General features: G+C 36.1%; 1 protein-coding gene across 1 annotated transcript in view; it reads right to left on the bottom strand.

The window, feature by feature from the left end:
• The window catches only part of FCHO2 (FCH and mu domain containing endocytic adaptor 2), a 147,402-nt gene that overhangs the window by 60,327 nt on the left and 60,159 nt on the right, over positions 1 to 26,916 (bottom strand). The window contains 3 exon segments of the mRNA XM_059416377.1: positions 12,393 to 12,489; positions 13,648 to 13,746; positions 20,695 to 20,799. Coding sequence (XP_059272360.1) covers positions 12,393 to 12,489; positions 13,648 to 13,746; positions 20,695 to 20,799 — 301 coding nt within the window.

The raw sequence follows: 26,916 nt of genomic DNA, 5'->3' as shown, positions 1-26,916 counted from the left end.
CTTTTTTTAAAATAAATATAAAATAATAAACATAATGTAGAAGCTAAATTCTCCAAATATCTAAACTAATCGATTTCATTTAAAGGCAGTATGACCAAAGGAATCTTATTTTTCCTTTTTCATTTGTGGCTGATTGTTTTTCATATGTACCTTTCTCAGGATTTTCGGTGTTTTTTTTTTAAGATTTTATTTTTTTATTTATTTGACAGAGAGAGGGAGATCACAAGGAAGCAGAGAGGCAGGCGGAGAGAGAGGGGGAAGCAGGCTCCCCGCTGAGCAGAGAGCCCGATGCAGGGCTCGATCCCAGGACCCTGAGTTCATGACCTGAGCCGAAGGCAGAGGCTTAACCCACTGAGCCACCCAGGCACCCTAGGATTTTCATATTTTTATCTTTAAACACAGCATAATCCCTGGATGTCCTCAAATGAGAGCTATAAACTTATATCATCATATAATGAAAATACAGGTAAGTTTTTCAGCAAAGTCTTTTATTTAAACACATTATATACTGGCCTACCAACTTTTTAGGTTATTTATCTTTTTGTTTCTTACAAATGGAAACTTGCTTAACTTTTATGGATTATAAAAAGCATACAGCAAAATTAGCAGAATGACTATAAAACAGGAAACTCCAAGAAAAATGGTTTTAATCTCCTTTGGCAATTAAACTACATGAGAATGAACAGGTATACTAGGATGTCATTAGAGTACAGAAAGATATTCACAGTTATAAAACACCTGTTTATTCATAACCCTTCAGACCACAGGCACTTTGATATTCAAAGAATCCACTTACACTGACTCTAATTCCAGAAGAGCTAGGCAGTACTTAAAAAGTAATGACAAAAACAATATGGAGGCTCCTTGAAAATGTAAAAATACAACCAGCATATGATCCAGCAATTCCACTTGTAGCTATTTATTTGAAGGATTCAAAATCACTATCTCAAAAAAACATATATTCCCACGTTCACTGCAGCCTTATTTTCAATAGCAAAGTCAGGGTTACAACCTAAGTGTCCACTGACTGGATAAAGGAAATGTGTTGTGTATGTACAAAGGGATATTACACAGCTATTTAAAAAAGAAAGAAATCCTGCCATATGCAATAATATGAATGGACCTTGAGGACAAAATGCTAAGTGAAATAAGTCAGAAAAAAATACTATATGATCTCACTTATATGTGGAATATAAAACCAAACTCATAGATCCAGTTTACAGATTGGTGGTTCCCAAAAGTGTGAGCTACGGGGTGAGGGGTGGGTGAGACGGTTAAAGATGGTTAATAGGTACCAACTTCTATTATAAGGTAAGTAAGTCCTGGAAATGTAATAATATATAGCATGGTGACTATAGTTAAATACTGTACTGTATATTTGAAAGGTACTGGGAAAGGTTTTTTTTTGTTTTCTTTTGTTTTTTTAATTTGATTGACAGAGTGAGATCACAAGTAGGCCGAGAGGCAAGCAGAAAGAGAGGAAGGCAGAGAGAGAGGAAGGGAAGCAGGCTCCCTGCGAAGCAGAGAGCCCGATGCGGGGCTCGATGCCAGGACCCCGAGATCATGACCTGAGCCGAAGGCAGAGGCTTAACCCACTGAGCCACCCAGGTGCCCTGGGAAAGTAGTTCTTAAAAGTTCTCATCACAAGGAAAAAAAAACTCTAACTGTATAGAGATGTACATTACCTAAACTCATTTTGTTAATCATTCTTCATATCCATACATCAAATCATTACACCGCACATCTAAAATGAATATAATACTATATGTCAATTATATCTTAATTTTTAAATTTTTTTAAAGATTTTCTTTATTTGAGAGAGAGAGTGTGTGCCCATGTGCACATGAGTGGCAGGGCGAGGAAGAGGGACAAGCAGACTCTGCATGGAGCCCCACCGGGGCTCAATCTCACAACTCAAAGATCATAACCCGGGCTGAAACCAAGAGTCAGACACTGATCTGACTAAGCCACCCAGGCACCCCATCCTGATTTTTTAAAAAGTAATGACAAAAAAAGCACTTCATATAATAAGTAGTATAAAATAGTCTCAATGAATTTAAAAAAAAATTAATGCTCTCAAAGTGTTTGATTTGCACAAGAAAACTGGACATAAAGTTAAATTAAAGGTTGTATCTCTGAACAGGTAACTGACTAATGAAAAAATGGGTCATTTTTCAGCATAAGAAAACAGGTTAGTGGGGAGGAGTCAAGATGGCGGAGAAGTAGCAAGCTGAGACTGCTTCAGCTAGCCGGAGATCAGCTAGATAGCTTATCTAAAGATTGCAAACACCTGAAAATCCATCCGCAGATCGAAGAGAAGAACAGCAGCAATTCTGGAAACAGAAAAACAACCACTTTCTGGAAGGTAGGACCGGCGGAGAAGTGAATCCAAAGCGACGGGAAGATAGACCCCTGGGGGAGGGGCCGGCTCCCGGCAAGCGGCGGAGCAACCACGCACAAAATCAGGACTTTTAAAAGTCTGTTCCGCTGAGGGACATCGCTCCAGAGGTTAAACCGGGGCGAAGCCCACGCGGGGTCAGCGTGGCCTCAGGTCCCGCAGGGTCACAGAAGGATCGGGGGTGTCTGAGTGTCGCAGAGCTTGCGGGTATTGGAACGGGAAAGCCGGCTACAGAGACAGAGCTGACAGTAAGCTCGCAGCTCCGTGTTACCTTGAACCGGTCGCAGGCTCGGTGAGCTCGGAGCGGGGCCGGAGGTCAGGCAGACGGGCGTAACTGGGCGCTTTTATCTGAGGGCGCACTGAGGAGTGGGGCCCTGGGCTCTCGGCTCCTCCGGGCTGGAGACCAGGAGGCCGCCATTTGTATTCCCGTCCTCTGGAACTCTACGGAAAGCTCTCAGGGAACAAAAGCTCCTGAAAGCAAACCCTAGCAGATTACTCACCCCGGCCCCGGGTAAGGGCGGTGTAATTCCGCCTGGGGCAAAGACACTTGAGAATCACTACAACAGGCCCCTCCCCCAGAAGATCAACAAGAAATCCAGCCGAGACCAAGTTCACCTACCAAGGAGTGCGGTTTCAATACCAAGGAGAGCAGCAGAATTCCAGAGGAGGAGAAAGCCAAGCACGGAACTCATGGCTTTTTTCCTGTGATTTTTTTTAGTCTTGCAGTTAATTTAATTTTTTCTTTTTCATTTTTTTTTTTCTCGCCTTCAGGTAAAATTTTTTTTTAACTGTTACCTTTTTCTTTTTTAACGATTTTTTACTAGTTTATCTAATATATATATATATATTTTACATTTTTCTTAGGTGTTTTCTTTTTTTAAAAATTCTTTTCTTTTCTTTTCTTTTTTTTTTTTTTTTTTTTTATATTTGTTTTTTTTTTTTTTTTTTTTTTTGAACCTCTTTTTATCCCCTTTCTCCCCACTCACGATTTTGGATCTCTTCTAATTTGGTTAAAGCATATTTTCCTGGGGTTGTTGCCACCCTTTTAGTATTTTACTTGCCCCTTCATTTACTCTTATCTGGACAAAATGACAAGACGTAAAAATTCAACACAAAAAAAAGAACAAGAGGCAGTACCGAAGGCTAGGGACCTAATCAATACAGACATCGGTAATATGTCAGATCTAGAGTTCAGAATGACAATTCTCAAGGTTCTAGCCGGGCTCGAAAAAGGCATGGAAGATATTAGAGAAACCCTCTCGAGAGATATAAAAGCCCTTTCTGGAGAAATAAAAGAACTAAAATCTAACCAAGTTGAAATCAAAAAAGCTATTAATGAGGTGCAATCAAAAATGGAGGCTCTCACTGCTAGGATAAATGAGGCAGAAGAAAGAATTAGTGATATAGAAGACCAAATGACAGAGAATAAAGAAGCTGAGCAAAAGAGGGACAAACAGCTACTGGACCACGAGGGGAGAATTCGAGAGATAAGTGACACCATAAGACGAAACAACATTAGAATAATTGGGATTCCAGAAGAAGAAGAAAGTGAGAGGGGAGCAGAAGGTATACTGGAGAGAATTATTGGGGAGAATTTCCCCAATATGGCAAAGGGAACGAGCATCAAAATTCAGGAGGTTCAGAGAATGCCCCTCAAAATCAATAAGAATAGGCCCACACCCCGTCACCTAATAGTAAAATTTACAAGTCTCAATGACAAAGAGAAAATCCTGAAAGCAGCCCGGGAAAAGAAGTCTGTAACATACAATGGTAAAAATATTAGATTGGCAGCTGACTTATCCACAGAGACCTGGCAGGCCAGAAAGAGCTGGCATGATATTTTCAGAGCACTAAACGAGAAAAACATGCAGCCAAGAATACTATATCCAGCTAGGCTATCATTGAAAATAGAAGGAGAGATTAAAAGCTTCCAGGACAAACAACAACTGAAAGAATTTGCAAATACCAAACCAGCTCTACAGGAAATATTGAAAGGGGTCCTCTAAGCAAAGAGAGAGCCTACAAGTGGTAGATCAGAAAGGAACAGAGACCATATACAGTAACAGTCACCTTACAGGCAATACAATGGCACTAAATTCATATCTCTCAATAGTTACCCTGAATGTGAATGGGCTAAATGCCCCTGTCAAAAGACACAGGGTATCAGAATGGATAAAAAAACAAAACCCATCTATATGTTGCCTCCAAGAAACACATTTTAAGCCCGAAGACACCTCCAGATTTAAAGTGAGGGGGTGGAAAAGAATTTACCATGCTAATGGACATCAGAAGAAAGCAGGAGTGGCAATCCTTATATCAGATCAATTAGATTTTAAGCCAAAGACTATAATAAGAGATGAGGAAGGACACTATATCATACTCAAAGGGTCTGTCCAACAAGAAGATTTAACAATTTTAAATATCTATGCCCCCAATGTGGGAGCAGCCAACTATATAAACCAATTAATAACAAAATCAAAGAAACACATCAACAATAATACAATGATAGTAGGGGACTTTAACACTCCCCTCACTGAAATGGACAGGTCATCCAAGCAAAAGATCAGCAAGGATATAAAGGCCTTAAATGACACACTGGACCAGATGGACATCACAGATATATTCAGAATATTTCATCCCAAAGCAACAGAATACACATTCTTCTCTAGTGCACATGGAACATTCTCCAGAATAGATAACATCCTCGGTCCTAAATCAGGACTCAACCGGTATCAAAAGATTGGGATCATTCCCTGCATATTTTCAGACCACAATGCTCTAAAGCTAGAACTCAACCACAAAAGGAAGTTTGGAAAGAACCCAAATACATGGAGACTAAACAGTATCCTTCTAAAGAATGAATGGGTCAACCGGGAAATTAAAGAAGAATTGAAAAAAATCATGGAAACAAATGATAATGAAAATACAACGGTTCAAAATCTGTGGGACACAACAAAGGCAGTCCTGAGAGGAAAATATATAGCGGTACAAGCCTTTCTCAAGAAACAAGAAAGGTCTCAGGTACACAACCTAACCCTACACCTAAAGGAGCTGGAGAAAGAACAAGAAAGAAACCCTAAGCCCAGCAGGAGAAGAGAAATCATAAAGATCAGAGCAGAAATCAATGAAATAGAAACCAAAAAAACAATAGAACAAATCAACGAAACTAGGAGCTGGTTCTTTGAAAGAATTAATAAAATTGATAAACCCCTGGCCCGACTTATCAAAAAGAAAAGAGAAAGGACCCAAATAAATAAAATCATGAATGAAAGAGGAGAGATCACAACTAACACCAAAGAAATACAAACTATTATAAGAACATACTATGAGCAACTCTACGGCAATAAATTTGACAATCTGGAAGAAATGGATGCATTCCTAGAAACATATAAACTACCACAACTGAACCAGGAAGAAATAGAAAGCCTGAACAGACCCATAACCAGTAAGGAGATTGAAACAGTCATTAAAAATCTCCAAACAAACAAAAGCCCAGGGCCAGACGGCTTCCCGGGGGAATTCTACCAAACATTTAAAGAAGAACTAATTCCTATTCTCCTGAAACTGTTCCAAAAAATAGAAATGGAAGGAAAACTTCCAAACTCATTTTATGAGGCCAGCATCACCTTGATCCCAAAACCAGACAAGGATCCCACCAAAAAAAGAGAGCTATAGACCGATATCCTTGATGAACACAGATGCGAAAATACTCAACAAAATACTAGCCAATAGGATTCAACAGTACATTAAAAAGATTATTCACCACGACCAAGTGGGATTTATTCCAGGGCTGCAAGGTTGGTTCAACATCCGCAAATCAGTCAATGTGATACAACACATAAATAAAAGAAAGAACAAGAACCATATGATACTCTCAATAGATGCTGAAAAAGCATTTGACAAAGTACAACATCCCTTCCTGATCAAAACTCTTCAAAGTGTAGGGATAGAGGGCACATACCTCAATATCATCAAAGCCATCTATGAAAAACCCACCACAAATATCATTCTCAATGGAGAAAAACTGAAAGCTTTTCCGCTAAGGTCAGGAACACGGCAGGGATGTCCATTATCACCACTGCTATTCAACATCGTACTAGAGGTCCTAGCGTCAGCAATCAGACAACAAAAGGAAATTAAAGGCATCCAAATCGGCAAAGAAGAAGTCAAATTATCACTCTTCGCAGATGATATGATACTATATGTGGAAAACCCAAAAGACTCCACTCCAAAACTGCTAGAACTTATACAGGAATTCAGTAAAGTGTCAGGATATAAAATCAATGCACAGAAATCAGTTGCATTTCTCTACACCAACAGCAAGACAGAAGAAAGAGATATTAAGGAGTCAATCCCATTTACAATTGCATCCAAAACCATAAGATACCTAGGAATAAACCTAACCAAAGAGACACAGAATCTATACTCAGAAAACTATAAAGTACTCATGAAAGAAATTGAGGAAGACACAAAGAAATGGAAAAATGTTCCATGCTCCTGGATTGGAAGAATAAATATTGTGAAAATGTCTATGCTACCTAAAGCAATCTACACATTTAATGCAATTCCTATCAAAGTACCATCCATCTTTTTCAAAGAAATGGAACAAATAATTCTAAAATTTATATGGAACCAGAAAAGACCTCGAATAGCCAAAGGGATATTGAAAAAGAAAGCCAACGTTGGTGGCATCACAATTCCGGACTTCAAGCTCTATTACAAAGCTGTCATCATCAAGACAGCATGGTACTGGCACAAAAACAGACACATAGATCAATGGAACAGAATAGAGAGCCCAGAAATAGACCCTCAAATCTATGGTCAACTAATCTTCGACAAAGCAGGAAAGAATGTCCAATGGAAAAAAGACAGCCTTTTCAATAAATGGTGCTGGGAAAATTGGACAGCCACATGCAGAAAAAATGAAATTGGACCATTTCCTTACACCACACACAAAAATAGACTCAAAATGGATGAAGGACCTCAATGTACGAAAGGAATCCATCAAAATCCTTGAGGAGAACACGGGCAGCAACCTCTTCGACCTCTGCCGCAGCAACATCTTCCTAGGAACAACGCAAAAGGCAAGGGAAGCAAGGGAAAAAATGAACTACTGGGATTTCATCAAGATCAAAAGCTTTTGCACAGCAAAGGAAACAGTTAACAAAATCAAAAGACAACTGACAGAATGGGAGAAGATATTTGCAAACGACATATCAGATAAAGGACTAGTGTCCAGAATCTATAAAGAACTTAGCAAACTCAACACCCAAAGAACAAATAATCCAATCAAGAAATGGGCAGAAGACATGAACAGACATTTCTGCAAAGAAGACATCCAGATGGCGAACAGACACATGAAAAAGTGCTCCATATCACTCGGCATCAGGGAAATACAAATCAAAACCACAATGAGATATCACCTCACACCAGTCAGAATGGCTAAAATCAACAAGTCAGGAAATGACAGATGCTGGCGAGGATGCGGAGAAAGGGGAACCCTCCTACACTGTTGGTGGGAATGCAAGCTGGTGCAGCCACTCTGGAAAACAGCATGGAGGTTCCTCAAAATGTTGAAAATAGAACTGCCCTATGACCCAGCAATTGCACTATTGGGTATTTACCCTAAAGATACAAATGTAGTGATCCAAAGGGACACATGCACCCGAATGTTTATAGCAGCAATGTCCACAATAGCCAAACTATGGAAAGAACCTAGATGTCCATCAACAGATGAATGGATCAAGAAGATGTGGTATATATACACAATGGAATACTATGCAGCCATCAAAAGAAATGAAATCTTGCCATTTGCAACAACATGGATGGAACTAGAGCGTATCATGCTTAGCGAAATAAGTCAAGCAGAGAAAGACAACTATCATATGATCTCCCTGATATGAGGAAGTGGTGATGCAACATGGAGGCTTAAGTGGGTAGAAGAAGAATAAATGAAACAAGATGGGATTGGGAGGGAGACAAACCATAAGTGACTCTTTCTCACAAAACAAACTGAGGGTTGCCGGGGGGAGGGGGTTTGGGAGAAGGGGGTGGGATTATGGACATTGGGGAGGGTATGTGATTTGGTGAGTGCTGTGAAGTGTGTAAACCTGGTGATTCACAGACCTGTACCCCTGGGGATAAAAATATATGTTTATAAAAAATAAAAAATTTAAAAAAAAAAGAAGAAAAAGAAAACAGGTTAATGTTTAGATATATAAATTTTTAACGAACTTGTTTTCTTTTTAAAGTATAAATCCCACAGGATGAAAACCAGTTTAAGAAGCAATTCATCCACCAGAGGGGGCCCTTACAAAACAACACAAAGAAAATATTAACAGCAATCAGCAGTATATACAACTGAAAGAATATATCTCACAAAACAAAATCCTTTAAGTCTATGAATTTCATGTAATCAAATGCAAATTTTTGAGTATATTACTCTTCTGAGAAACACAAAATTTTCATCGCTGAAACAGGCCCCCAGACTCACTTGTTCAGGTGCCCATAAGCTGAACAAATACAAAGAAAGAGCTATTAACTAGTCATCCATAGCAAGCCAACTAGAGAAGTAATATTTATTCTATCCCCTACACTCTGACACCATATTTTCTTTTTAAAGTTAGTTCTAGGACCATTTTTTTTGAAAATCAGTCATTTATAGTCACTGTGTCAACAGTCACCCTAAAACAGTCACCTAATTCTTGGCTTAGTGATTATTCTAGGAAAGCTCATGTCATCATCATTTCTGGCCTTGTCATTTAGATATATGGACTTTCTACATGTCACAGTATATCTTGAGGCCACTATGTTTAAATTTATAAAAGAAACAGCATCTATAATTAGCTACCCATTTATCAGAAATATATACTTTTTTAACATAGTATTTATCAAGTATTCAATAAGTATTACATTATCTCATATAACCCCCAGAAAAACCCCATGGAGAAATACTATTATTATCCCCACTTTACAGATGAGGGCAATGGGGCTTAAAAACTTTACTGCTGATAAAGAACAGACCACAAACTACAGGGCTAAGTAATACCACAGATAAGAAAATAACTGAATTTTTAAAAGATTTTTATTTATTTGAGAGAGAGAGAGAGAGAGTGTGTGTGTGTGCATGCAAGCACAGGCTGAAGGAGGAGCAGAAGAAAGGGCAGAGAATCTGAGGCGAATTCTGTGCTAAGCGCAGAGCGGAACATGGGGCTCAATCCCGCGACCCACGAGATCATGACACAAGGCAAAATCATAAGCCAGACACACAATCAACTGAGCCACCCAGGTGCCCCTAAAATAATTGTAATTTTTATTAGGATAATTATAGATTCACATACAGTTGTAAAAAAAGAAATACAGGGAGATTCCTTGTATACTTTGCCCAATTTCCTGCAGCGATAACATTTTGCAAAACTTGAAAACGTCATGTCACAAACAGGATACCAATGATAATACAATCCACTGATCTTGTTTAGTGTTCTGAGGCACTTTTAACCAGCCAATACATCTCTGCTTTTTATCTATCAGCACTTCTAAATGCTTTATATAAAAACTGAATTTGTTCTCCAACTGTTTTTACCTTTCTTAACTGGTCTTCCTATACATATACATACATATATATATATATATATATTTTTTTTTTTTTTTTTTTTTTTGGGAGAAAGAGCGGGGGTGACGGAGAGACAGAATCCTAAGCAAGCTCCACACCCAGCACAAAGCCTGACACAGAGCTTGCTCTCACATTCTGAGACCATGAACTGACCCAAAATGAAGGATCAGATGCTTAACCAACTGCGCCACCCAGGTGCCCCACAATTTAATCTCTTTATAAGGAATTTTAGGGCTTCATACCTTTCTGTAGTTATGTATCTCAACATCCTCATTCTCTTTATATATGTAAACTCACTTCATTCTATTCTAGTTTCTCCAAAGCACAGTACCTGGGGTCAAAAATCCTGGCATTTTACTATCTGCTTTGCCATATACTAACTTAGGCAAATCATTTAACCTCTCAACATTTCCCTCATCTTTAAAATGAGAATAATAGTACCTACTTCAAACAGTTCCTGAAGATCTAAGTTTGGCTGCAAAGTGGCTGGCACATTATATCGCAAAGAGTAAGTCTTACCAAACTTTAACCATAATTATTTATTATTCCTCACCAAGAATTTTCTAATAGCAAATCTAAACACCATAGCCTCCGTAACACCCTAACTTTACTATTCTATGTCCATTTGTTCATTCACTCACCAAAAATGTATTCTTTACCCATGAAGAAGATAAACAGATGAATCAAATACAGAACTTTTCTTTATATCCGCACAATTATTAAAATTTAAGATAGATAGCACCAATAACAAAAAAAAGAAGGGAAAAAAGTACAGTTAAAGTTCACGGGCACTTTTGACAGAGGAAGTAGCAAATGACCTGGGTATTTAAGAATTTATTTACTTCACAAATAAATGGGAAGACACAGAGCAGGAAAGAAATGGGATATAGCATTTCCTAGAAAAGGAACATAAGGGCAACTAAGATACCAAGGCAGAAAAGGAGCATGTATAGGAAACAGCAAGCAGTTCGAGTTGGCTACAGTGAAGGGTCATAATAGAAAGTAAGACTAAAGACTAGTCAGAGCAGATCCTGAAAAGCTTTATCCAAATCCAGAGCCTAAATTTCATTGTCTACAACGAAAAGTGAAAAGATTTTAGTGCAATTGTAAGTTCATAATTGTATAGTCAAAATACAAATGTGCTGTATAACATGTAAAATGGATTAGAGAAGAAATCTCTACTGTGCCAGTATTGAGAAATCAAGCTGCTACAACTGGTTAGGTAGGCAGAGAAAGCACGAAAAGAAGATCTGAAGGGAAAATACTAACATAAGTGAACCAATGATTTGAGAGTTAATAAAATCTGAAAAGAAAAAGTGAGGAAAATTTAGGTTACAAGCCTTAGTTCTGGGAACTGCACTAAAGAAAAATGGCTCCCAGACTTCCCGACAAATCACTTAACCATCTTCCTGAATTCCAAACCATATTTTAATTTCTTTACTAGACTGCATTATTTTTACCTATAGAGTGAAACAAATTATCTTATAAGAACATGATATAGTAAACAATAAACAAAATCAAGAAATCTGGAAGCTCTATGCTGAGAAGGGCAAGACAATGGGCTACTTAGTACATCTGATATAACATGTTTTATTAAAAGTAAGATTCAGGACACTGTAATTATTTGTTCATAAAACAGGAACCAGGATTCCTGTACTCATTTGTTCAATGGTGTCTCTCCAGCATGTGAAACACTGTCTTGAATGTTTTAACATGCAACAAGTATATATGTAATAAAATCAATGTATATATTCAATATATGCATGCAACAAACATATATCTTATATATTCAACATATATATGATGAATATATATTTCAATAAAGAAATTTTACAAGTTATTAAATTTTATGAAAGGTTCTCTGTTGGCCTCAATGTTCTGAGGGCTCAATATTCTTTCCCACCTTCCTCTTACTAAAATGCCTTCTGTTCATAGGGAATATAGACAATGACATTGTAATAGTGTTGTATGGTGATAGATAGTACCCACACTTGTGGTGAGCACAGCCTAACCCAAAGAGAAGGTGAATTACCATGTTGCACATGAGAAACTAACATAACATTCTGTGTCAATGTCCATAAATTCAAAAAATTTTAAAATAAACTGGGCTTCTGTTGCTAAGTCTTTAAAAAATATAAATAAATGACAACATATTAATTTACTAAAGATTATAATTACTTTAATATTAAATTATTAACCACTAAAGACCAGAATAAAAATATTAATTTAACATATCAGACACAAAGTAAATACTTGATAATTTACATAGATTTTTAGGTATCTCCCAAGCTCCATTTTGCAGCTTAGGAATTTAAAATCGAATATATTTGTTGCTAGAGGAGAGATCTGTATACATCTCCTTAACAGAGTTAATCATCTTACCAGGTCTTTCCTTCCCAGTGCCTTTTGACTCAGCAAACTTTTGAATCAAGCTTTCAACTGTAGTGTTAGCCATGTTATTTATAAATTCTTCATGGACCTATTAAAATGAAATAAAGGTAATTTTTTTCTTTTTCCATCAAAAATTCTTACTGTATTTCAGACAAAACTTGCATAAAGCAATTAAAATTCATTACACCAAAACATGTGGGGTTTTTTGACCCAAAACCTTTGAGAACTTTAATTTACCTAACATGATCTCTTACCTTGTAGTGTTAGTAGACCTGTGGGTATCAACCACTGTTTACATGAAGCTCTAAAGATACTGTCTTAGAAGTCAAGTTTCCTGTCCTCATCTTTGAATGTTTTAGACATATAATTCTTATGATAAGTTAAAACTTATATAGATCTTTAATAATATTTAAATCCTTAAAAATAAAAAAATAACAGACCTCATCTTTCTCTACTCTACTTCAGTATACTCCAAGGTGTCATAATTAAACTGCTTTTGTATTTTGGGGCAAAAATTTTTTTTCTTAAAGATTTTTGTTTTTAAGTAATCCCTATACCCAAAGTGGGGCTCCAACTCACAACCCTGAGTTCAAGAATCGTGTGCTCCAGAAGGAGGAGAGGCAGACTCCCTGCCAAGTGGGGAGGCCAACACAGTGCTCAATCCCAGGACTCTGAGATCATGACCTGAGCTAAAGTCAGACACTTAAGCAACTGAGTCACCCAGGTACCCATTTAAGCACAAGTTCTGTAACTTACTACTGTTCTAGAGTAAAATTATTTTAAAAATCCAAAAATTGATAACTCCAGAATTTTAAAGTAAAAGTCTGAGCTATCCATTAATTTTAACAGTTGGTTTGAATTATCATCCTTGGCGGCCAATCAAAAATCCAGCTTTTTTTTTTTTTTTTTGAGATTTTATTTGTCAGATAGAGAGAGCACACTCAAGCCTGCACACAAGCAAGGGGAGTGGCAGGCAGAGGGAGAAGCAGACTGCCCTGAGCAGGGAGTGCAATGAAGGACTTGATACCAGGACCGTGTGATCATGACCTAAGCTGAAGGCAGATGTTTAACTGAGTCACCGGGAGGAGGAAGGGGGGGTCCCAAAAAAGTCTAGTTTATATTTAATATTTGTAAATACACATTTTTACCTGAAATAATCCAGTATCATACTGAGTTTTAGATTTTTAAACAGTCATTAATGAACATAAAATTTTCATGAGTCATTTCAACAAAAGGAAAAACTTACCTGGCCTATTTGCAAATGAATTTCCTTTATAGCATTTGACAAGGATTCTATAATTTCCTTTATGTGAATGAGATGTGTTTCTTCAATATCTTGAAACTTCTGGGTAACAAATATGAAAAGTTACATATCTACATTAAAAATACACTCTGAAATCAAAACTTTAATTTCAAATTTAAAATCAGATCAAAACTTTAAAATTATTATTATAAATTATTATTTATTCAAGCCCCCAATATGGGCTTGAACTTGCAGTCAAAAGACCTTTTAAATCATCTCAATATAGCTAACCAAATTAAGCAAGCTAACATTATGTAATGTTTAACAATACTTCTAGACAAATGAGTCCAATAAATATACTGAAACGTTTAACTTTTTAATACATTAACTTTTCCCTATGCCATTTCTCACTATGCCATCTCTCTGAACTTGTTCAGAGTTTGAAGACACCACAAATTAAATCTATAATCACAGTCAGAAAACTGGAAGGAGACCCAAATGAGAAGTTTCATGAAAGCGAAGGTAGAAGTGTTTCCAACTAAAGACCAGTTAATTGGCAAAGCAAAAGCTACTGCTTACTTCTGAAGACTTTATAACCTAGCCCGAAGACTCTCAAAGTGTCTAATCTCAACAGTTCTCAACAGAAGGTAGGGATATATCCAATCACCTGGAAAATGTTTTCAAACCACAGAATGCATAGATTCTCTACTACTCCCTGGGGAATGGGGGTGGAAAAAGATAAGAATGTTGTTTGGAAAAAATTCCCAGGTCATTCTGGTATTTATTCCCCAGGAAGAAAACCACTGCTAGACTTGGCTTCTAATACACAAATTAAGAAGCCTGAGAAATACTGAAATAAAACATGTTTCATTTTGCTTAACCCAGTGTTTTCCAAATTTGACCACACAGCCTTTTTTGTTTTTCTTCTTCTATGAGTATCTATTAATATCTCACACAACAATAATATTCCTCAAAACAGGATTTGGGAAATGCTGAACTAGCTATTTTCAAACAAAATACATTTGTCATTTCAAGTACACAAACCTGATTACCCTTTTTTTTTCCCTGCCAAATTAAATCAGTTCTAAGGAATAGGCCTAAATATCTCGTTATTTTTTCTAGTTAGATTATCAAATTAAGTTCCCTCACCCCATATTTAATAGGCAATTTTCTTCAGCAATGCGTCACATGATCAGAAAACCACAAAGCTAAATGATCATGTTCATATTTTTGCAAAGGGTCTGAACTTTAAAAAAAAAAAATCAGTAATGGTGAAATTATAGTTCTGGCAACAATGCAACAATAGTCCAAAAACTTAAATCAATTATATTCATGAAAAATGGTGGAGCTAAAATGTCTTGCTTTGACCAATTTTGACCAAATCAATAAGAATACCAGCATTTCAAGATTCTGAATTACTCTCTTAAGAAGTGAGGAATACTGGCAGAAGCATGATTTTATGTTCATATTATACAAATTCACCTTCAGCTTAAATTTCTGCAATTTAATGAACAAGATATTTTCTCACTGACAGGTAAGACCCAAATCCAGAAAAGCTAAATCATCAGCCACAAATTTCATAAGGATAATCCCTAATCCCAAGAAAACTGTGCCATCTTCATTCTCTTTTGAAAGAGCTACACTGGGAGGCGCCTGGGTGACTCCGCCCTTAAGCACCTGCCTTCAGCTCTGGTCATGATTCCAGCATCCTGGAATCGAGCCCCACATTGAGCCCCACATCAGGCTCCCTGATTGGCGGGAAGCCTGCTTCTCCCTCTCCCGCTTCCCCTGCTTGTATTCTTTCTCTCATTGTTTCTCTCTGTCAAATAAATAAATAAATCTTTAAAAAAAAATGATTAAGACATAGCCTTAATTATTTAAAAATATCTTGAAACATGAAGCCACATAGAAACTCAAAGCATGATTCAGAAGCAATTTAGAAACTGAGCTGTGTTTTTAAGAGGGGGTAGGGGATCTGCTAAATATCAATTTCCTCAGAATTAGTAACTACTAAACAGAGTAATTCAACAATGGGACTTCAGCCTCAAGTATTTGGATATAAATAAATGAACTTTCTTGAACAAATCAGACTTTTCTTCCTTGAAATTTCAAATAATACATTATATGTTAATTTTTAAAATTTTAAAAAGCACCCTAATACTGTATTCATATGTACTGTTACATTAATTTTTTTAAAAGTATAATTTTGGGGACACCTGCGTGGCCAAATCCGTTAAGCATCTGACTTCTGATTTCAGATCAGATCATGATCTCAGCGTTGTGAGATCAAGCCTGGCAAAGGGCTCCACGCTCAGCAGGAAGTTTGCTTGGGATTCTCTTTCTCCCTCTCCCTACACCCAGTCCCCCTGCTCTATTCACATACTCTCTTTCTTAAAGAAATAAATAAAAATAAAAAGTACAAGATGAGAGGCAACTGGGAGTTAGGGGGGTAAGGAAAGGAATAAATGAAACAAGATGGGATCGGGAGGGAGACAAACCATAAGAGACTCTTAATCTCACAAAACAAACAGGGTTGGGTGGGGGTGACTGGGTTATGGACACTGGGAAAGGTATGTGCTATAGTGAGTGCTGTAAAGGGTAAACCTGGCGATTCACAGACCTGTACCCCTGGGGCTAATAATACATTATATGTTAATTTAAAAAAATTTAAAAAAAAAAGTAAAAGAAAAAGTACAACTTTATCAGCCACTAATACATAAGGGAGACAAACCATAAGAGACTCTTAATCTCAGGAAACAAACAGAGAGTTGCTGGAGGGGAGTTGGTGGGGAGGGAAGGAGTTGGGGGGAAGGGAAAGGGTGGGTGGGTGATGGACACTATGGAGGGTATGTGCTATGATGAGTGCTGTGAATTGTTTAAAACTGATGATTCACAGACCTGTACCCCTGAAACAAATAATACATTGTATATTAATTAAAAAAAATTTTTTTAATGCACCCTAATACTGAAAGTCCCTAATCTGAAGGTGTAGTTTAAGCAAAATCTCAAAGCTTACTTGAATGAGCCAACTGTTTAAACAAAATCTCCATATTTTTCCAGTTTTTAAATATCATTAAATGTTAATAGTAGAAAACATACACATGAAGAAAATTCACAATTTTTATTGTGTTTTTTCTTAACCCCAAGTGAAAATAATTAAACCACAAATATTCCAAATAAATCCTAACCTCTTTCATCCCACACATTCAATTTCTTTTTCTACTAGTAAAGAAATACAGGTCCTGTCACCCAAATCTGATTTTCACTACACTGCTATACCCCATCCCACCGTGATTAGGTCAACATGCTAGGCCTGGAACAAAGAAAGATGAAAATGTAAAAGAATTCTTTTCACTTCTAATTAACTGAAATTAAAATTTAAAGTCTACTACCTATTAAGAAATGATAGCCTGTTTTGTCGTTGTACATGTGTGATAGAGAGACAGAAGGAACTTGAAAGAGGACAAACATACACACATTAGCACAGTATATACCATCACTTTACTTAAAAGCAGCATGGATATACATCTGCTCAAATATGTTAATATCCTTATCTTACAAGTAGCAGAATAAACAAAATGCCAATTTGGGGGGGGGGGAGTAATGAAAAATAAAAGAAATGAGAGGGAAAAATGAGTGCTAAAAATTCTTTCAAAACACTTTTATAAAATAATATAAATGAATAAAAAACTGATTCCAGCAAATTCTAATTTTTCCAAATTAAACAGCTGAAAGGAAATACTTTCTGACAGAAACTAGTCATGTTGATGCCAAATTAATGAACCAATAATTGTCTTATAAACAAGTGTTAAGGTTTCAGAAGCCAAAAGAGCACTTGCTTGTCTACAATAATCGGTTGCTTTAGAAATTGAAGTTTTTTTCTTTCACTAGAGTTAGACCCTCCTTTAATACAATTAACTAAACCATTCTTGAAATATTATCATTTCCCAGCTGCCATGACATTATTCTTCCCAGTTTTCTTCCTTGTCTGGCTTGTCCTACTTAGGTTTCAGCAGCCCTTCTTCAATCAAACTGTCAATGATGAGTCTCTCAGAGCTTGGTCCTTTCTTCCCCACACTCTATTCAAAGATAATGTCATTATGGCTTTGAGTACTGACAAGCCCTTATTTTACACAGGCTCATAATCCTTCATTCAAAACTTTGGAACGAGATGTTTGAGAGTTCAAATATTTTGAATTTTTAAAATAAAGATAACGTCGCTTTGTTACCATATCTTTCACAATACTGAAAGCAGGATCTACTGTGGCATCTGTTTATCAAACACATTAATATTTCTAAAGGAAAACAGGTATATTCAATGTAGGTGGGATAAATACATAGCCTTACATCAGTTCTGGTCAAGTTTTGCTGCCAAATTCATTTCAGAAAAAAACTTGGTTTTTAGAGATTCTGGATTCAGAATTGTAAACAAAGGGCTGTGAACATTAATTATATCCAGCCCAGATTTTCTGGCTCTTCCAAAATAGCCCACATGATATCTCCAGCTTAAGTACAGGCAGCTCAAAATTAACATGTTCAGAATTGAACATCTGATCCTCTTCTAACTCCTCAAACTAATAGTTCTTCATCTAGTCTTTCCATTCATTTCTAACCACACAAACTTACAAGCCAAAAGCCAGAAGAGATTCTGATTTCCCCAAGAATTCCCACATTCTCTAATCCTTGACATCTCCAAACACACTCAATTCTCTCTTCCAACCACCACACTGCCCCTCATCCTAACCTGACCACTCTACTTGCCTGCCAAACTGGACTCTTGATTCTCGTTCCACCCAACTATAATCCATGCTCCACAGAACTGCCAGAATTATCTTTTAAAATGAAGATCAGGGGACACCTGGATGGCTCAGTTATGCAACTGCCTTCGGCTCAGGTCATGATCCTAGGATCAAGTCCCGCATTGCATATAATCTTTCAGTGTCCTCCAACCGCTTTTTTTTTTAATTTTTCTCTCCTTTATTTGACTTATGCACTGTTCTTTTTCTTTCTTTTTAGAAAGTTTGAGATTATTTCTAGCTTCTTGGGATTTGGACACATGAAAAAATGCCCAATATCACTGGCCATTAGGGAAATACAAATCAAAATCATAATGAGATACCACTTTACACCAATTAGAATGGCAAAAATTAACAAGACAAGAAACAACAAATGTTGGCAAGAATGTGGAGAAGGGGAACTCTCTACCAACTGCTCTTAAGAAAACCTAAACCAGGGACGCCTGGGTGGCTCAGTTGGTTAAGCAGCTGCCTTCGGCTCAGGTCATGATCCCAGCATCCTGGGATCGAGTCCCACATCGGGCTCCTTGCTCAGCGGGGAGCCTGCTTCTCCCTCTGCCTCTGCCTGCCATTCTGTCTGCCTGTGCTCGCTCTCTCTCCCTCTCTCTCTGATAAATAAATAAAAAATCTTTAAAAAAAAAAAAAAAAAAAAAAAAAAAAAGAAAACCTAAACCCTCACTACAGCCTTGTCCTTGCTTATCTCTTTAACCTCACTTCTTACCACTATCTCTCTTCACTCACTTTCATGAAGCATTATTTGCTTTCTACAATGTGACAGCTCTTTCATACGTCTGGGTCTTACATCCATGGGTCCTCAATACCTGGAACACTCCTGCTCTAGAATGTGTCTCTTTACTCATTCTTCAAGTCTCAGTTTTAAATCCCACTTTTCCAAAAAAACCTTTCCCAACTACCAAATTCAAATCAAATTAGGTTGCTCCTATTATTCTATCTCATATAATCCTTCTTTTCCCTTGTAACAGGTTTAATAATTCATAAATTTATATTTAATCATGTATTTAATGTTTACCTCCCTCCTCTATATTGTATAGTCCACCTAGAGCAGGGAGATATTTGTTCTATTTACACATATACTGTATATACCCAGCAACTAGCACAGTGCCTACAAACATGGCAAGTAAAGACGGAAGCATATATGCCTGCAAACAAGCATGAAAGGATTTTGATTTCTGAGATGTGAATCATTCATCACTCTAAGCAGGAAGACTCCCTAGAATCCAAAAAGGCAGCTTCATGAAGTCCTTCTTCACACTTATTGAATGCCTACCATGGGAGCTATTTTAAAAGTGGTGAGGAAATAATCAATTTCTGTTTTGATAGAATTTACATTTTAGTGAAGGAAGACAGATAATAAAAAAAAATATATGGGTAGAAGAACCAGTGTGCTTTACTACATTCAAATATGATGACTAAGAATAATGTTCTAAAAAGAGCTTCCTTCACCAGCCTCAACAGATTACAAAAGATGAAGAACAGCTCCAGCCAGCCCATAATGATAAGAACATAACCCTTGCTCTTATAAGCCACTGAGATATGGGGGTTTCATCACCCCAGTATACCCAGCCTACCCTGACAGATAAATAAAATTCATGGCATATTAAATAACAGGTGCTAAGGAGAAAAACAAAACAAGAAAAAGGTACAAGAGGATGGGGGTATGAGTTTTATATATGATTCATAAAAGGCATCCATCTTAAACCTAGGCCTTTAATTAAGGCTCTAAGAATATCAAATGGTCTATAAATTATCCCAAGCTTATGGGAGACAGACTTTTTTTTTTTTGAGACAGATTTTTTTTTTTATTGTCTGTCCTCCCTAACTAAAATGGAAGTTCTATGAGAGCAGGGATTCTTGACTTTTTGTTAATGGCTATATTCACAGCAGTGAATCATTTGTAATTTTCTTCTCAAGCAGAAGTCAATTTTATAATTCATACATAAGGCTAACTAACAATCACCTGTCTTCATCATCTATCAATATCTTCACTTTCCCCCATTCTCTTTAAGCAGCCTCTTCTGATACACTTAAATAATCCCTTATAATGTGATAGTTATTACATATGGTCCTCATTGCCAAAATAAGACGTGTATCTTTAAAATAGCACCAATAAAACATATACATTGTACATTTCAACATTTCTAATACTAAAAAAAATGACATGACAAAAGAATTATATTATTTCTATCAGTAAAACAAATACCCTGTTTTAGATTTAAAGCTTAAAAATACCAACCTGAGCTGTTTCTGTCATTTTCTGTTCAAAATCAGCTTTTGCTAATGCATACTTCTCCACATAAAGTTTATAGGTATCTGTAGCTTTCTTAGATTTAACAGCTGCCTGTAACAAAACAAAAACATTTTTAATTATAAAATGATCTATTTTGTTTCCTAATATAAGTTCATTTGAAATAACTACTTAAATGCATTTTAAGGGATGAGGCCTATGGTGAGTCCAGTATGACATAAATTAACTTTAACATCTCTTTTTCAAGTACTCATTAGTAATTATTTTTGTTATAGTCACAGAATAACACAGAAACTAAATGTTGATTCTCCTTCCCGTCTGATGGAATGTGCCTTGAAAAGTTAAATACTCTCATTTTATAACCCAGAGTATTATCATATAACGACATTATAATGATACAATGTTTTTAAGAATTCAATCAACAAAAATGTGACAATATGATCAGAATATGCTTGACACTCTTTTCTATACCTTCAAGTCTTCCTTCCTTCCACAACATAAACATATTCCATTTAATGTCTGATTAATAATTATAAAGGTACTCAAAAATTGAGAAAATCATTTTCTTTGATGTTTCTCAGTTTCTATTATGCTCCAATAAATCTATAAATGTTTATAGATTTTTTCAAGATTTCTATTATTAAAAAATTGTTACTGCATTATTATAGCTCAAGTTTTATCAAAATTACTTATTCAATTAAAACTTAATATATTAAATATTAGGTAGTGAGGAATATGAAAATAAATTTTCTTCCTAAACGACTTCATGAAAGCAGTAGAACCTATTTTTACCTAGAAGTCGGCAGAATGCAACAAAGCCATGGAAGTAAAGATAAATTCTATGGAAGATATAAATTCAGGAAGAAGGAAGACTTTCTGTACCTTGTAGGTTCAAGCAAACATATGGTTCCAGAAACGACTATTCTCAAAGGACTGATCGATTTGGACAAAGGAAGGTTGGGAGGTGAGAAGTGTAAGTGGAAGTAAGAGTTTAAGAAGATCCCAAAAATTAAATAAATAAATAAAGGGAAGGGGCACCTGGGTGGCTTAGTGGGTTAAAGCCTCTGCCTTCAGGTCATGATTCTAGGGTCCAGGGTCCAGGGTCCAGGGTCCTGGGTCCTAGAATCCAGCCCCACATAGGCTCTCTGCTCAGCAGGGAGCCTGCTTCCCACCCCCTCTCTCTGCCTGCCTCTCTGCCTACTTGTGGATCTCTGTCTGTCAAATAAATAGAATCTTTTTAAAAAAAAAAAAAAAAAGGAAGATAAAAATATCTCCATTTTCTTGACAAGTAAGAGAATGAAGAATGAAGAACACTTCAAGCCAGGGTTACAGAAGATACAAATGATGATACCAGACAAGTAAAAGTGCTACTAAGTGCCACTGAGGGCTAAGTAAGGCTGAAAAACATGTAATTTATATAGAGCCAATCAGAAACAACATGTAATCATCTCCTGCTACATTCAAGAGTCTAAAAATAAGAATTAGAAACAGAAAGTTGGGTTTACCTGAAAGGCTGGGATTGGCAAGAGATGTAGACAGTCCTACTCTCTAAAAAGGCCCCTCTCTGGGTATCATGCTGAGTGAAATGAGTCAATCAAGAAAGACAATTATCATATGATCTCTCTGATATGAGGAATTTGAGAGGCAGGGTGGAAGGCCTGGGGGGTAGGCATGGAAAAAATGAACAAGATGGGATCAGGAGGAAGACAAACAATAAGAGACTCTGAATCTCACAAAACAAACTTGAGGGTTGCTAGGGGGTGAGAGGTAAGGAGAGGGTGGTTGAGTTATGGACATTGAGGAGGGTATGTGCTGTGGTGAGTTCTATGAAATGTGTAAGCCTGATGATTCCAGACCTGTACCTCTGTACAGGGGTAAATAATGGATTATATGTTCATAAAAATAATTAAATCAAACAAATAAAAAAAGGCCCCTCTGTATGCTTCTTAATATATAACTATATACATTATATTAAACATGTATGGTCCACGCTTTCCTGAAAGACTTGGTCTTAGAGTTTTATATAGTTCTCTCATTCCTAAAATGGGAAGAATACCGCCTATTTTTTAAAGCTTTAGTGGTGATGAAATGTGACTTATGTAAAATGATCGGGACAGGGACTGGCATATAGTTAAAGCTACAAAATAAATGGTATCAGCCATATTATGGTTTCTAAAAGTAACACCAACTGGAAAATATAACTGTATTTTGCTATTATTTTATCTAAGAGTTGTACTGAGTTTTCCATCCCTAGAGTAGAAAGTGGTTAAAACCTATACTGATTTTCTAGTTTATTCCTAAAAATAAACCTCTTTTCCCATTGTCTCAGGCCCTTTGACATTATTTACACTACTGTTAGTATATTTCCTCTGAAGTCCTGGCCTTGTTTAAACATGTAACAATTAGATGAGATGGATATTTGAAATTTAATACCTTCACAGAAATCATAGGTAACAAATTGGCTAGATCTGAGAAAAAATTTTAATGGTATGGTTATCTGGGTTTCCTTTGGCTATCTGGGTTTCTTGTTTGTTTTTATAGCAAGAGACTTCAGTTTCTTCTACCAACTACCTGTATTTTCAGTCTGTACAAGAATGGTCAGCAACGTACAGTCCATGGAGTGATTTTCAATGACAGAGCCTCACAAAATAACGTAGTCCCACTAGTAGCCCCTTCTTTGCTTTTGCCCTATTCTAACACCTGCTCTTTTTTTCTTTTCCTACTCCTGAATGAAGACTTGAATTGTGATCACTTAGAGATAACTGCAATTTGGAAAAAATTCATAAAAATTGAAAAGTCCCCCAAAATAGGGCTATAATGATTGTAGCTATACTATTTTATTTTTATTTGTCTGGTTAATAAATTAAAAGTAATTTATTTCATGATATCGTCCCTGTTTTCTTTTTACAGGTTCTTTACAAAACAGGATACCTCTCCTTCTAAACTTACCATTAAAACCTCTCTCTAACCTCTTGTTCTGTACTATTTAATACTTTTGCTCCCCACAAAGAAGGAAGCTTCTTGAATACAGAAGGGGAGAATATGTATTTTAGCCTGTAGTATCCTTCATAACATCTAGCATAATGACAAGCACATGGTAGAAACCAAAACACTTACTACTGCACATAAATTATCACTTCATAATCCAACAATCAGAAAAATGCTTGAATAAGACATTTAAAAAGCCAAGACTTTAGTCTTTCACCTCTGTTTAAAGTAAAATAAACTCTTAATTTTTATTATATTAACAAACAAGAAAAATTCAAATACTATTATTTGCTATAATGATTATTTTTCCAAGTAAACACATATGCTGTGTTGCAGACGATACAATGACAGTTTCTCACTCACAAGGAATTTGTAATCTAACAGGAATAAAAGATAACTGCCTAGAGTGCCATTACTCCTTTAAAAGACCTATGATACATCTTTACAATGTGAACAAAGCCATTATTTACATTATTCATTATACTTATACTTAAGTTATAGGACTTAAAGCAGCACCTGAGCGCCTGAGTGGCTCAGTCATTAGTCTGCCTTTGGCTCAGGTCATGATCCCAGGCTTCAGGGACTGAGCCCCACATCAGACTCTTGCTCGGAAGGGAGTCTGTTTCTCCCTCTCCCTCTGCCTACTTGTGCGCTCTCTCTCTCTCTCAAGTTAAAAAAAAAAAAATAGTTACAGGACTTTAAAAGATGGAAAGAAGTTCCTGAAGCATCATTTCTTCTTCCAATAGTCAGTCTCTAGAATTCAAACTAGTTTGGGTACTCAAATTTTTACTGAATCAATAGGTTTAGAAACAATTCTAAAAATTCTAACACTTTCTAAAAATTTAAACCAGCCTTCTTTTCTTAACTTTCTTTTTTCCTCCCGGAATGTTCTCACTGTAAAACTAAGTCTACTTAGTTTTCAACTCACCACAAACTTATTTGTCCACTATAGCCAACCATAAAATTATTTTCTTCATCTCAAAAGTTCAGATCAGGATCTTACTCAGAATATAAAAGGACAGGTAAGTCTTCTGGAGCATATTTTCTGATACGAGGAAGTTGGGGAAAGGAACAGAGAAGGAACAGAGAAGATACCCTTTTAAAGTTCTAACTTAGATTTTTTACATCAGCCCTCACTCTTCAAAAGTAAAAATAATAGGCCAGAATCCTACAGAAATTATGTACCAACTTAAAGAAGTATCTTGGAAAACTAACAAAAGGAGTACTTCATCATAAAGGAATAAAATGAAAAAAAATTGTTGACACAAAGTGTTTGAGTAAGGACAAAACCAAATTTAAAGAAAAATAAGGGTATCATATAAAAAGATGTTGAGGCAATTTTAGAATATAATTGTATTGGGAACATCTTGATTTTTTTTAAAGCAAAAAAGAGCCCTCAGAGGAAACAAATAGCAACACTCAATTGAGTCAAAACAACTTTCTAAATAGTATATATACTTAGAAATACTGTAAATTATAGGGTAGAATTATAAAAACAATATCCTAGTAGTTACAAATTTGACCACTTCCACAAAGTCATTATTAAAAAGGGAAGTTAAAGCATTTTTTCTTAAATGAGGAAATTACACTTTCAAAAAAACAGCTACATTCCTTCTCACAAAAAAGAGATGGGCTTTAACAAGTTACCTACTGATAATAAAATAAATCCTGCATTTTATTGATTTCTTTACCTTTTTAAATAAATTTATCAATATACTAGGAGAAATATTTGTGTTTAAGTGCCTGTGATTGCCTGGGTGGTGCAGTCAGTTAAGTGTCTAACTCTTGATTTTAGCCTGGCTCCTGATCTCAGAGTCATGATATTCAGGTCCATACTGGGAGTCTGCTAAGTTTCTCTTGCTCTTCATCTGCCCTTCCCCACCTCATGCTCTCTCTCAGAAACGTAAATTTATTAAATCTTGGGGGGAAAAAAAAAAAGAATAAAGCATCCCTTCCTCTAAGCTGTCCACATGACTACAAAAAGCACAATCCACCAACTTTCAACCTTTGGAAACAACCATATGCCACAGCTCTGCCTAGTATGTTAATGAAAAGGAAATCCTTTAATCTAAATAATTACCTTATATTAAACCTTTTTTTGCTTTATATAAAAAGATTCAATCATTTCTTTAAGCCTAACTTCTAGGGACCATATATTCTCCAAGTGGTCACTACACTTAGTACACACTAGGTACTAAGTTAAATCTGCTGGGTTTCACACACACACACACACACACACACACAAATAAAGAGCACTATTTAGTCAGGATTACTTTTCAACCTTTGGAAAAATTCAAATAGCATACTTCTGCATTAATGATATGGAATTCATACCAATTTATTGACCTGTATGTTATTGACCTATAGGAACTATTCCTATAGCTCACATTTTAAAAAATAATCTCTTATTTTGAAATATAGTTGGCTTTATCTATATTTGTTCCTATCTTTTTCATTTTTTGGGAAAAAATTAATTATTAAACAGACAAAGGGAGGCCCAATGTCCTTACCAATCCCATTCCCACTTGCTCTGCAAAGGAAACTCCCATTATGTAACTCAGTGTTTACTGTCCCTATGCATGTTCCTTGAACAGTTAATTATACTTTAAAAGGTTTTCTTACAGAGAATTAAAGATTATGTGAAAGGCATCAAAATCTACATATTCTTCTGGAACTTTGTTTTTCTTGCTCAACATTATGCTTTTTAGATTCACCCAGGTCAATGACTCATGTCATTCTAGTGCATTCCTTTTTTTTTAATAATAAACATTTTAGAGCACACAAAAGAAGTACAATAAACTCCATGAACCTATCACATAACTTCAAGATTTGATCCATTCTTCCCCTTCCAATATTTTTTTGCTACAGTATTTTAAATCCAAGATCTATCATTTTATCCTATAAAATTTATTTGAACTGCTGAATAGTCCCATTATATCAAACAGTCTTCTGCTGTTAAACATTAAAGTTGTTTTACATAATAACAATTTTTTTCCAATTTGACAATCAACTTATTTATTAGAGGAGTCTAATTCACTTATACACATCATGGCTTTGGTATATTTGAACTTTGAGCTTTTTGCCTACCATTCTTTATTTCCTCCTTCCTTTCCTATCAATAAATATTTTTTAAAGATTTTATTTATTTGACAAAGAGTGATTAAAAGTAGGCAGTGAGACAGGCAGAGAGGGAGGGGGAAGCAGGATCCCCACTGAGCAGAG

Source organism: Mustela nigripes, chromosome 12 (genome assembly GCF_022355385.1).
Source record: "Mustela nigripes isolate SB6536 chromosome 12, MUSNIG.SB6536, whole genome shotgun sequence".
In the NCBI taxonomy this organism is placed as follows: domain Eukaryota; kingdom Metazoa; phylum Chordata; class Mammalia; order Carnivora; family Mustelidae; genus Mustela; species Mustela nigripes.
Note: the sequence above shows the minus strand (reverse complement) of the source record. Positions and strands in the feature narration are given on the sequence as shown.